Here is a 14074-nt window from a genome sequence, read left to right on the forward strand (position 1 = left end):
AAGCACAACTTCCCCCACAGCCACTTAACATAAACCACTCCCTCGTCCCTCGCTCCCCTGCTAGCTCTACCTGATGCTGCTGAGCAACAGACCTCAGAGCCCACGGAGGTCAAAGCTGCCATTCACTGCACAGTGAATTCCTAGAGACATATCATTCTATTGCTTTTAATTTCCAAGGCACTCGGTTTGTTCTATCCAAGGACAGGGAAGGGAAAGAGAAACAGTTTGATGCTTTTAAAGGCTCACTCATCCTGGCCATCTGAGTACAAAACAGGCCTGTAGATTTTCTTTAGCATGGCCTCTAATCACGCAGCCCTTTCTCTTAATACGAAGCAGGATCCAGCTTTCTAATGCTACAGCAGTAAACCTGCACAACTTCAACCTTTAACTTCCTGACGGAATACAAATTACTTGGCTACAGTTCCAGACCAGTACAAAGCCCAGAGGACCAGCTCTCATTGCAAAGCACAGGCTGCCACCTACTGGCCATGAGCATTCCACACACACAATAACAAACAAATCAATAAACCATTTTTTTCTGAATGCACAGAGTTCTTAAGCTTCATGTGGCAGCTTTGTCAGTGATTTATGCCTATGGTCATCTGCACACTATTTGTGGCCACCTGGCTGATGTATATATAACTTACTCCCTCTGAAATTCAATTTTCTCATATTTAGACTGCCTTCCTCACTTTATACTTGTGCTACTGTTGCTGATATTACACTAATAAATAAACTGTGAAGTGCCCACATTAAAAAAAAAAAAAGAAATAGAAGTTGTTAGTGTGTCAACAGCAGATCACACAGATAAAATGCCCCATACAGAATGGATTCAGTAAAGAATCACACATGTGACCTTGTAGGAGGAACCAGGAAAATGCTCCCCAGCTTTGACACATCACACTGAGTCATACAAAAAGGGGCTGCCCTTGGCAGCATGCTACCACACCACACAGAGAACACACCAATCATAGAAAGCATAATCCTGCATTTTAATTATTAACAGATATAAACCTATTGAAATAAGCTCCAGACATACAAGTATTCAGAGGTGCCCAGGTGATTATCCTGGGAAATATCTGAGCAATGTATACTTCTTCCTTTGTGTTTTCCTAACTTCCTGAAATAGTCTACAATGTACATGTATTTCTCCGAAATCAATTATAGAAAACATTTCTTCCCCCCACCCCCTAAAGAGCTAAAAGTTTCTAGGTTTGTGCGGGATGGAAGACAGCCTTTTGACCGTCTCTTTCTGTCTCTCAGCAGCTCACAGAACACACAGCACACAGGGATTGGAACCCTTTTATGAGCAGTAGAAAAAAAAGGACATGTTGAGTGTTCTCAATACATCACATGGAACATGATGCCTCGGGAGTGGTGTAACAGGGGAACACAGTAACTGTGTTAAAGTTCTTAAAGGACCTCACTGCCCATCGAGAACACACCTGAGCACTCCAGGACAGATGACAAAGAGCAATGCCTCCTAAGCCTACATGTACCTGCTTTCCTCTCCTTGAGATTAGGTAAGCATGAAAAAAGAATTAAAACAATTAACCATGAGGCATCAGGAAGGCATCCCAACAGTAAGGGTAGAAACACAGCCATTAGCATGTCAGAGCGATGAGCACTGCTACAACCAAAGCACAGCCTGACGGCTCCATCTCTGAGGGAAAAGTCAATGGAAGAAGCAGGTAGTGAGGACATACGTGCCATGCAAGGGACATGTGAAGAAAGAGTCAGGGAGGCGGCTACAGGCTGGTGGACTTGACAGCAACATGGCCAAGTCATAAAGCTGTTTGCTTAGTCACACACAGCTCTAGACACTGTTGCAGGGATGTGTGTTATCTGGGAACAACTTTGAAGTCAGGGGTTCTAGGTAAAGCAGAGGAATGTCACAGCATGGACAGGGCTTTCGCTGGTCATCCTAAGGTTTTAAATCTGAGGTTTCCCAAATGAAGATGATTTGGCTTCAAGACTGAACCATTGGAACCCTGCCTGAGTTTCCCTATAGACTGGCCAAATCCCCACAACCATGTGAACCAATGCTGTGATAAAAAAACAAATACCCGCCACCGGCAGCAGCAAATATACACTCTTACTAGCACAGATACACGGGCAAATCTTGAATTAGAGACAACAGGGCTCAGCTTGGCTAAGGCAAGTGGCAAGAGGAAGCCCAAGGTTCTTGCCTAGATGAATGAAGTGACAATCCATGTCATGAACTGTTTGGGTGGGTGGTGTGCAAATTTGTGTTTATATAAACTACATTAGAGGATTCTAGTTAGAACAGATTTAGAGAAATCCAGGCCATAGAATGCTGTAGGATGTTGCCAAAATAAAAGGAACCCAGCCAAATGATAACACAGCAATGTTATAGACTTGTTTTATCGTCCCAAGATCTTGGAGTAAATATTCTACTGAATGCTGTTTATATAGCTAATAACTCACCATATTTGTCTCGTAAACCAACTGTGCATCGGAAGACTCCACCAAAGGCAACATCTTCACCAAATATTACTGAAAAATGATGTTCAAAGAACATATTTAGTAATCCCCAAATTTAAGTCATATAAAAATAAGAAACTTAAATAATTAGATTTGAAATTATGCTACAAATTCATGTCTGTGTAGTACAAACATACATATGTTTATATAAATCATACATACATGTATAAATATATAAACATAATCCTGTATATGTATAATGTATAAATGTGCACACATGCACATACATATATGTACACATATAAATATGCATGTGTATATAAAGTCAACCAAACTTTAAAGACACAGCAAAAGCAATTCAAAAACTGATTTTAGTCTGGCACAGTGGTACACACCTGTAATCCCAGGATTTGGAGAGGCAGAGAGGCAGGGGGACCTCTGTGAGTTCAAGGCCAGCTGGTCTACAAAATGAGTCCAGGACACAAAGAAACCCTATCTCTGAAGGTGGAAAAAAAGAAAGATTTTAAAAACACACATACCAAAATTATTATTTCTAAAAATATTAACAAGTTCAACGTAAAATCAAGGATAAATTATACAAAGCACATCTTTATGCTATATATAAGTATCTAAAGAAAGAGGCCTTTCCTCTTTTTTCCTATACACTAGACAAACAGTAGGAGCCAACAGGTGTCAGTCAGAAAGCAATATATAATTAAGGGTCCGGACACGATGTGAAGAGCAGGTTAACAAAGACATACAGAGCATATCAGAAATGAGTGAGATAAACGTGTGCTAACACAGCAGGCAGATCCTTTTGCCGTGATGATTTCCTCAGAGCTCCAATTCCAGAAGGAGCAAAGCTGCATGCACACTCGCATTAAGCTTACCTGCAGTGGGGTCTTTGGCCAATGAGTTATCCAAGGCACTTGTAATTGACTGAAAGAGATTCATTTTCTGAGTTTGCCCTGTGAAAAAATAAAGTTAGATTGTATCAAAAAAAAAAAACCTATAACATATGTAAAACATAACCAGTTTCCTAAAAGTTGATTATAAAATGGTTTAAAAACAAAAGAAAAGAAAAGTGGACTGAAAGGTACAGAATCAATCATAGAGAAGCCAGATCTCTAAAAGGTACAAATACAGTAAGCCGCCAGAGGTGGGAAGGGGACTCTTCCCTATGGACACTAAACAATGTACAGAAAAGTGAACAAACGGAGGGAAACAACCAGATGGTGAGGTATCTGTAGATAACAGCTACAACTTTCAGTAGAAAAGGAGCAAGTGGGAGCCAGAGCATATTATTTTTAAAAAGTGCCCAAGACAGGTGTTGTGAACCAAAGGCCTAAAGAAGTCACATGACCAGTGTGGCCTTGGTTGAAACTGCTGACAGCAGCAAATGGCCATAGCCCATGAAACAGTAAGGAAGGCTAAAGATAAACTTTGGTGTACAGAACCGTTGGTGCTTGAACAGTACTATAATCTGTTCCCTAAACATGTCAGACTCAGTCCTTCCTGCTGTCCTACTGCTTAGTTAAAATGTCCACAGGCCAATACCTGTCTCCATAAGTAGGCTTTGGGAGGGGCTGGACAATGCAATTAAAGGTAAGGAACATAAGACAGGGTTTCATAAACCAACAGTGCCCTGGAAGACTTCACCCTAGGCAACATCTTCACCAAATATTACTGAAAAAAAAAAAATGATGTTCAAAGAATATGCTTGATAATCCCTAGATGCAGAGTGAAAGCTAGCGACTGGTCATTAGGTCCAGCTTTGCTCATGACCCTGTCAATGTCATTACTCCGAGTGGCACAGTGAAAGCTGTATCTGGTAGAATTCCTAATGTTGCAAATTAAGAACAACCGTGACTTTGGAGCTTTGGGCAAAGCAAAAGCACACATGCCAAGGCCGACAGTCACTGGGACATTAGGCCCCCTCCTCTCCAGCAGCATGCAGAGCACAGACAGACTTCACAGGAAACTTCTGAGAAGCAGACCCCAACCTTACCTCAGCACTTTATCCCCCTCCAGTACCCCGACTCTGGCCACTGTCCCTCCAACCTCCATGCTTGATTAGTCACCTCATGTTGAAGGGACCAGACAAACACCATTTTGAAAAAGAAACTCCATTTTGTGTTAAACCTAGCCAAGGGCTGAACCCAGATTCCAGAAAAACTACAAACTAGTCTAAACTGAAGAATGCTCCCAAGCAACACAATCAGCTCACCTTGGGAAAGTCCAAATCTACTCTCTGCTGGTCAAGCTGACCAGCAGGTGGTCTGGCACATGGCAAGAACCAATTAGGAGAAGCCAGGCCAAAGTTCCTAATACCCTCGTGACTACTACAACCAATCTTTTCTATAGGCCAACTTGTCCCTACACCTGTTACCCAACCATGAAACACCAAGGCTTGTAATTTCCTGCTTGCAGCTTTTCTGCCCAAATGTCATCCAATCATATACTGTAAAATCCATTTCTTTGTCTAAAACCTATTAAAAAAAAAAAACCCTCTCAACTAAGACTCGAGGCCACTTCTGTGCATCTGCCGTGCCAGCGCATGGGAGGGGTGGCCCGGGGTTCAAAGTTGCAATAAAGACTTCCTTGCCATTGCATTTGGACTCAGCTCTTGGGTGGTCTGTTCAGGGAGTCTCTCAAAATTTGGGCGTAACAATGTGAGGCAGCGTCATGGTCTACTTGCCAGCATGGGTCGTAACAGCTCTTGCTGTTGGCTTCAAACCTCGGACCATGAAGTGCTGCCGCTCACCCTTTCCTCTTCTTCCTTAGCCCACCAGCCCCCTCACTGAGCTCGGACCTCCACCATCCTGAAGCCTTCCACTGTCCTCTCAGCCTGGCCTCGGGCATGCGTGGTCGGCTTGACCTTGGGTGTCTCTTTGATCAGGTCGATACTGCTGCATACCCAAGCTTCGGGCCCTGGCAGCCCCCTATCAGAAGACCTGGCTTCTCGGGGACTGACTTTCACACGAACTCTGGTGCCCCTTATTTGGCCATGTCCCCTTGATGGGGAGACCAGATGGCACTCGGAGGAAGAATATCAGACTACCAAGAAGAAACTTGATACCCTAGCATCATATTCAAGGGGAGGAGGTCCCCATCAGTCACAGTCATAGGGAAGGGGAATGGGGTGAAAGCGGGAGGGAGGGAGGAATGGGAGGATGCACAGGATGGGATAGCAATTGAAATGTAATATGAATTATTTTATTTTTCAATTAAAAAAATAAAATACCTGGCTTCTCTCTGCAGCGAGAATAATGGCCTGTTTACACACTTGTTTCTGAAGACAGTAAGAATTCACCATTATCTCAGCCACGTCAAAGAACACACAATCACACCAAACGTCCAGAAGTATTACTTCATAAAGTATTTTCCTTCAGGCTACAGTTGTATCCTTCGATGGTTATCTTCCTTAAATCGGTCTGTATCTTATTGTCCTGGTTTGCTTTCCTGTTGCCATGATAAACGCCATGACCAAAAGCAACCCAGGGAAGAAATGTTTGCTTAATCTAACAGTTTATAGTCTACCACCGAGGAAAGCTGGGCAGGAAGTCAAGCTGAGGCAGGAAGCACAGAGGGAAAGCTGCTTACACACTGCTCTTTAGATTCCTTATACAATCCTGGACCACCTGCTCAGCTTTCTAAAGCAATTACCAATCAAGACAATACCTCCCCCGCAAGGCTGCCCACAGGACACTATCTGATAGCAGCAATCCCACCCGGCTATGGCAAGTTGACAGCTAACATTAACTAGAAGACCTATATATGCTCTCTTAAAGTTTTTAGTGGGTCAAAACCTAACAGTTTAGGATAAACTTTCCTAAATGACAATAACACAGCCTACCTCAGGCATGTAATAAGGTAATATTTTTGCTTCTTTATTAGGATTTTCATAGTTAAGAACCAAGGGAGAATAAGAATGCCTTAACAGATAATACTGTTCTCACCTTAATTGTGAATTAATAGCAAATGCCCCCACAAGACCTCTTCTCTTCCGGGAGCTAGGGAGCCCAGCCCACATGCTAGTCACGTGATCCGCCTTTGCGCTCCACCCCCAACCCTCTTGATTCATCTTATCACATGGCTGCTCAGCAAGTTTTTACTAGAAAAAAAGAGTTTAAAAAAATGATACAACACCGAGGCAGGAGGATTGTGAGTTCGAGGCCACCCTAGGCTCCATAAGGGCTGCCCTAGAATGTATTCTCAACCCTATAAAAACTTGCCTCACCTTATGGGAAATAACTTCCAAATTATTTATGTTTCCACATCAGGACACAAGCTATATTTTCACTAATGGCTATTTTTGTGAAAGACTGTACCGTTTAGGTTGGGAGTAACTCTCCAGTACTATTACAAGTTATAAATGACAATTTTGATATAGCAGCGTCTACTTTCAATTCTTTTTAAAGCTGACGCACAGGCGGTACAGAAGAAACCACGACTCACGGCTACGTCTTCATTTTCTATCCTCGCTGTGTAGCTGGCCTCGAGTTTAAGAGCACCCTGCCGCAGCCACCGCACACTCTACTCTTCTGGATTTGCTCTCTATTTGCCTGTTTTGTGCCCTTATCTAATCCCCAAATATCTACCCACAACTTAAGATTCTAGAGAACCCAAAGCTGGCCGTGGAGGGCGCGCTGGAGAGATGGCTCAGAGGTTAAGAGCACTGACTGTCCTTCCAAAGGTCTTGAGCTCAGTTGCCAGCAACCACATGGTGGCTCACAACCATCTATAATGAGAACCTAAAAGTGGACACACACAGACACAGGCAGACAGGCACACATGCAAGTGTACACACACACACACACTTTGTACTATAATGTAAATGAAAGCGCTTGGCTACAGCCCAATAAAAAGCCTTCCCAGCATGCACGCATTGTTTCACTCACCAATATCAAAAATTAACAAGAACAAAAAAAAAGCAAAAGGCTCTACAAATCCAATTGTGTGTCTCCGTGCCTGTGTGGTATCTATGAAAGCCAGAGGTTAACATCTCATATCTTCATTTATTGCTCTCTCCTTTGTTGTTTGATTGGGTTTTGGAGGGTTTGGGGGGGGGGGGAGGTTGATTTGTTTTGTTGACACTTTGTAGCCCCAGCTAGCCCAAAATTCACCACAGAGACCAGCTGGCCTCGAACACATAGAGAGCCACCTTCCTCGACCTCCAAGTGCTGACATTAAAGGCAATATGCAACTACACCTGCTCTGCCTTGTTTTTTAGGGCCCCTCGTTGAACTAAAAGCTTACCAATTGGCTACACTGACTGTCCAGATAGCCCTAGGATCCTCCTGTCTCAACCTCCTGAACTGGGATTACACATAATCCCTTGCCACACCCAGATTTTTAATCACAGCACTGGGGAGGCAGAAGCAGGTAGATCTCTGAGTTCAAGGCCAACTTGGTCAACGGAGTGAGTTCCAGAGCAGGCCCAGCGGATGAAGCAAGCCACCTCATATGACTCCCCTATGGAACGCCCTACAAAGACCTCTGGCCACACTAGAGTAATACTTACTCCTTGCATGTCCAAAGTGTCCTGCTGACTCCCATACCTGCCTGCCTGAACTGTCCTGTTTTGCATCACTGGTCCCAAGGTTCACCACTAAAGTTTTCTCAGCCCCATTATGTAAGCTGTCTGCTGCCTCAGAGCTACACACATGAACCCCCTCCAGCCAGAACTCCCTTCTCACACCTCTGGGTACATTTCTAGAGCCTTGGCTAAACATCTTGGGAGTCAAGACTGATCTGTCTTATCCTTTTTTAGCACTGGAGCATTACTACAGTCACTGACTGTAGTAGGTATTGGCTTAACTATACTCTTGCTTGCTATTTTCTACCCAGACATCAAATTCCAGGAGAACAGAGCCATGGCAAGAGGCAAAGCACCCATAAAGAAATAAGGATGGTGGAATGAATTAGTTCACAAGCTCACACATGCGCACAATTGCAGGGCCCTGGAACACAGAGAAGCCGGGATGTAACGTGTAACTCGCTGTGATGCAGGCAGCGCATACAACAGCCTAAGGCAGGCTTCGCCTGGGGTCTGCTACATTATTTATTCTGTGTGCCTTAGTGAAAGCTGCTTAAGCTGCTGACATTTGGTCTCCTCCTCTATAAAAACAAAAACAACGACATCTAATGTACAGGATCATTGTGAAAAACCTGTGAGGTCATATCTATCAAGTGGGCAATGGTCAGAGTTCCCACTCCTGGTTAGTATCTAGTGCCTCTTTCTCCTACCTGAGACTTATTCTACAACCCGGCTGTTGGGCACCTACATGGATCACATCACTAGGTTCGCACAATACAGAGGAGGGCAGTAAAATATAGGTACATAGATTAATGAGCACAGACAATGTGATAATGCAAAGCTGTCAAGGGAGGAATAAAACTCAGGCATATGCTGGCTAACACCTATAATACCAGCACTTGACAGGCTGAGGCAAGAGGATCACCATAAGTTTGAGGCCAGCTGGAGCTTTGTAGTGGTTTCTTGACCAGCCTGGGCTAGAGTGTAAGAATGTCTCTTTAAAAGAGAGGAGGGAAGAATAAAGGAGGAAGGGAGGGAAGGGAGGAGTGAGGGGAGGAGGGAAGGAATAGCACAAACCCACAGCTCCTAACTTCTGGGTGATACTGCCTCTGGAATGCCAAGATCAAAACTGAGATTAATAAAAATAATCAAGTGCCTGAACGATAAAAGAAACTTGAGGGTGGTAAAGGACGTGAGAGGCAAGGGTCAGTCCCCGCAGAGACACGCAGGAAGCAGCGTCACCTGGCAGCCAGGCTGAGACTGTGTCCTTTGAAAGGGCACATGGCCCCACCTCTTACATTTAACGGAGACGTAATGCCTTTGTATCTCAGCTCCTTCATTCTTAAAGCATGGATGACAACATGAACTCCACCTCAGTCCTGTCTCACAGGGTCACGCTTTGGGCAATACCAAATCCAACCGGTCAAAGTAAAAACTGCCCAGCCTCGGGGGATTCCCAACTTTGCCATCAAGTTGTTTCAATGGCAGACGGACATTCAGACAGACAACCAGCCTGAATGTCAGTACTGAATGAACTACTACAAACACGAATACTTCAAACCATGATAAAAAATTAAGTCTCCTTATCTTCTCCCTTTCTCCAAACATGGGAATCCACCTCCAGAATCCCCTGCCTGCATCATGGTCCTGGCACCTTATCCTCATTTGTACCAGCTGTCCACCTGACTAAACCTAGAATCACTTAGGAGGCAGGCCTCAAGACATGTCTGTGAGGGGTCATCCAGAGGAGGGAAAGTGAGGTGTGAAGATCCGCCCTCTCGGCCAGCAACACCAGTTCTGGGCCTGGGGTTTGGACGGCATGAAAAGGAGAAAAGGATGAGTGAGGACCAGCATCCATTCACTCTGCTCCCTGCCTGAGATGTACCATGATGAGCTTCCTCAGACTCCTGCCACCATGACATGCCCAACATGAAGAACTCTACCCTTGCACCATGAGCCAAAAATGCATCCTTCCTTAAGTGCCACATCACCCTTTTAACCTCCCTTGCTACGAATGAGTATACCATCTTCAACACCCTCCCCCAGCACCCACAGTTAAAACAGGGCAAAACTGGGTCAGCATCTCCAAAATTACTGCCACCCACTGGCACTCAAAGTTCAATTATACCCTCTCACTGGGGCAATGACAGTACTCAAAGCTGACCTCTGAGCCCCTCACTACACATCCAGCAAAACCTCCGACTAACACTTCTAACAAAATGAGCACATCTCAATCACTTGCCTCCTAGAAATAAATGTTGGCCTCCCACAGCCCCACGGAATTTGACCTAAGTGCAGTGCGCCCATCACAGTACGAGGTCCACAGCAGGCAAGTGATATGTTCTCTCCCCAAACTTCGTCTTCCTTTTCTTTCCAAATAAACTCACTTCCCGTTGTTCAAATAAACATCATGATACTCTGGCTTTATTCGTGCTATTTCCGCCCCTATAGTACTGAGAAAAAGATGATCCCTGTGAACGAAAAGGCCTCGCTCTACCCCTGATCATCAGGAGACCTTCACACTCCACTATCCAAAACATCCCAATCACAGAGATTTTCTCTATTTATACAACACAGGATGAGCCTACAAGGGGCCTTAGACCTACTCCATCTTTTTTCTGCCTGAAAAACAATGCTCCCATGTTCTTTGCAGGCTAAGTCTTTGTCCCCAGTTCACTGTGCAGCTTAAAAGTTACCTACTCAAAGTTGATCGTGGCCACCAATTGAAGCAGTCCCTTTTCCATGTGAAATCAAACAACACTGATGAACAGGAAGCACTCACAGAGCATGTGCAGGGCAGAGTCGGTATCCTCATTAACAGCTGCAATATTCAAAGTTTCAGCACATAAAACTCTTCACAAGACATTAAGAGTCAGACACAATGGGGTTAAAAAGCTGGCTTTGCCCTTTGCCACTCTTGAGAAGGCCACAAACATCTCTGAGCCTCAACTGCCTCCCCTGTACAATAAACATAATACCATTGAGCCCACATGATTACTTTGACACTAGACTGATGCCTACAACACCTGGGTAAAAGCAATTAATAATGGAGTGTTAGCATCAACAGGAGAAAAAACTAAGGGCACAGCTTTTAGAATATAAAGGGAATTTTAAAAGGAGTATTCAAGTCACAAAAAAGCATGAACTAGTGAGCAAAAGTATAGGAAAGTGCTCCTCAGCAGAAGTGAAACAAGTGTAAACACAAGGTAAAATGGTTCGGACAAAATCCCAACAGTGTGTACTGAGATTTTCAGCATTAACCCCTAACACACTCTTGCATACTCTCACACTTAATACACCAAACACTCTTATACAAACCAGGTGTAAACTGGGCATTTGAACTGGGTGTGTAAAAGCTCCATTAAGCCCTTCATATTCCTGAGTGAGAACTCTAATCTTTGGGGGCTCTGTCATGGAGGCAGGGGAGCCATATACATGGGGTGTATCCATCTGTGTTTTTTATAACACTGTGGAACTAACAAATGCATGACAGAGTCTATTGAATGTTTCCCCTTACTGAGTTAGTACTCCCGAGATGGCAGACACTGTGTTAAATATTAGTGACATTTGTATTCGGCCCTTAGCTCTCCTTTCTTTTTGAAGAAGTATGGGATTACCATTAATCCCATAACTATGGAGAACTGAGGCTTGCAGAAGTGATGACTTCAAAGTCTCAAGTGATAGGGACAAGACCAAACTCAAGACACTGACTCTCACCTGAACTCTACAGAAGGTCATCAGTACTCTACAGCATTCTGGGAAATTTTTTTTCTAACTGATGCAAGTTGGACTGGTTACTAATACTACAATTGTGGAAAATACAGTAGGCAAGAAGGATGAACCTCAGAAAGTTTCCCAGCATTCACCATGAGTGGTACAACCGCGTTTTTACTTTTTTCTAAACTACGTCTTTTATCTGGAGTATGAGCATAATGGTTTGTTCTGCTGTGGTAGCCAGGTTTTTTGTTGTTGTTGTTGTTTTGTTGGGTTTTTTGTTTTTGTTTTTGTTTTGTTTCGTTGGTTGTTGGTTAGTTGATTGGCTTTGGTTTTTGAGACAGGATTTCTCTGTGTAGTCCTGGCTGTCCTGGTCTCTCTTTATAGAACAGACTGGTTGGGAACTCACAGCTATCCACCTGCCTCTGCTTCCCTGAGTTCTGGGATTAAAGACGTGCACCACCACGCCCAGCTGCCTGTACTGTTTGTATAGTGACAACATAGAGACATGACGTCACTCAGATCTTAGTAATTTCACAATTGTAGAAGGAAGAATTAGGAAGACCTCTGCTCTGTTTCTCTATTACTAGGCCAAAGTTTCCTTTCTGTGAAACCAGTATTGAAGGTTGGGAGGGAAAACATAAACTGCTTTTCGTCTTTCCAATATTTACTATTTCACAAACCTTGGAGAGGCAATAAGTAAATTATTTCTAAATGCCTTTTACTGCCTTGCATAGACTGGCAGGTCTGAAATCCAGCTTTCTGGATTCCAAGCCTTGCAGCTATCTGTCGTGGATTTATATCTTGTGTACTCTTGAATAATCAGCCTCAAAGCTTCAGCTTATCTAAGTGCAAAGCAAAAATTAAAACATGACCTGCCTCACGTGAAATTAAATAAAACTAGTCCTGTGAACCAAATGAGATGAAGAATGCAAATTTCACCAACAGCAAGCTTTCAATAAATACACACAGATTGTTCGCAAGCAAAGACAGGCTTCCAAAATGCCAGCCTCAGCTTGTGGGAGAAGTTATTAGACAAGAAATCGGGATCGGTTTCCTTGCTTTCTCCTGATAGTCTGCAGACAGACACAAAACTTGCCGGAGAAACAGGCAAAGAGTAGCAAAGGCGACACAAGAGGAGCCTGCCCCAGGCCCTTCCATTCCCACCACCTCTCAAGGATTATCTCTGCTTGGCCAAGTGGCAGCAGGGCCCAGGAGGAGCTCTGTATTAGGTTCAATAGAAGTCTGGATTCTTTCCCATCTCTAGTCAGAACCTGTTTCGTGACCTTGAGAAAATCCAATACTATTATGCATTCCCTAGGTTTACACTTTCCTTCCAAATTGAGGGGCGGGGGCGGGGGGTGGAAAAGTATTTTACTTTACCGGAAGCCCACCTAAGTTAGTGACCCAGTCCTGGACAAGGTAACATATAAGTCCTGATATGGAAAAGCAAGGATAGACTCAGAGAAAAGGTGGCAGGTGGTGGGCGGGGGGGGGGGGGGGGGGAAGGGGAGCAGGGGGAGCATTCTTTGGACACCTCTTCTGCACCCTCGGGGCCTCGCAGAAGACAGAGTGCCCTCTCACCTATCTAGAAGGTACTCTGAGGCTGCATCCGAAGGGAAATGTCACCAAGAAAGAGCAACAGGATCACAAGCCGACCCGAACCCAGGAGGTTCTAGACTCTGGAGCAAAGCAGGGATAGACCCGGGATGAGGGAAGATCGCCAGGTCTCACCATACTGCAGGGACTCTGGGTCCGGCTGGAAAGTGAAGTGGGCCACCCGTCGCGTCTGGGCCACGTCCTCGCCCCCGGGTTGCAGGAAGCCTTGCAGCAGCCCAGCGGAGCGCAGTCCGCACCACCGCCGCCCAGCTCCCGCAGCTCCGAGCCGCAGCAGCCCGCAGGCTCGCGCAGTGGTCACCGCCGCCATCCCGGGGTCTCAAGCGCCGCAGCCCACGCTGCCGGCAGGGAGGACGGAGCTGCTACGCGGGCTTCCTCATTGGGCGGCTCCCGGGGGCGGACCCATGAAAGCGACCAATCGGAGGTGGAAGATCAGGGGCGGGGATGGAGACGTTGTGTTGTGACTTGGCGGCCTCCGCTGACGGAAGCCTTACCCAGTGCCACCACACCGGCAGCCTGAGATGTGGTCCCTGGGTCTGAAGCCACCCCAAATCAGCTACGTGACTTGCATTGTCACACACCGCGACTGGCTGTGTCATTTTCAGTAGCTTTTTCGTTTTTAAAATTGTACTTCCTTCTGTGTTTCTCATAGTCTTGAGTGCAGGATAGTAACTGGCTCGTGATTGCACTGACAAGCATTGGTTTCAAGTTTCAGAAAAGCCCTAGAATCCCTGGAAAAGTAGTCACTCATAAATAATA

The 14074-nt window shown here is 44.9% G+C and overlaps 1 protein-coding gene across 2 annotated transcripts in view; it reads right to left on the bottom strand.

Annotated features, from left to right (window-relative positions):
- Positions 1–13699, bottom strand: part of BCKDHB (branched chain keto acid dehydrogenase E1 subunit beta) — a 180164-nt gene extending 166465 nt beyond the window's left edge. The window contains exons 1-3 of one of the 2 annotated variants that reach the window (XM_084753466.1): positions 13433–13699; positions 3336–3413; positions 2449–2517 (exon numbers count right to left, since the gene is read on the bottom strand). In XM_084753466.1, the coding sequence (XP_084609592.1) occupies positions 2449–2517; positions 3336–3413; positions 13433–13625 (340 nt within the window). In that variant the 5' untranslated portion in view covers positions 13626–13699. The remainder of the gene's footprint in view (positions 1–2448; positions 2518–3335; positions 3414–13432) is intronic. The other variant, XM_084753465.1, reaches the window with a different exon arrangement.
- Between the last annotated feature and the right edge of the window lie 375 nt (positions 13700–14074).

This window comes from Acomys minous (assembly GCF_964271855.1).
Source record: "Acomys minous genome assembly, chromosome: 13".
Taxonomy (NCBI): Eukaryota; Metazoa; Chordata; class Mammalia; order Rodentia; family Muridae; genus Acomys; species Acomys minous.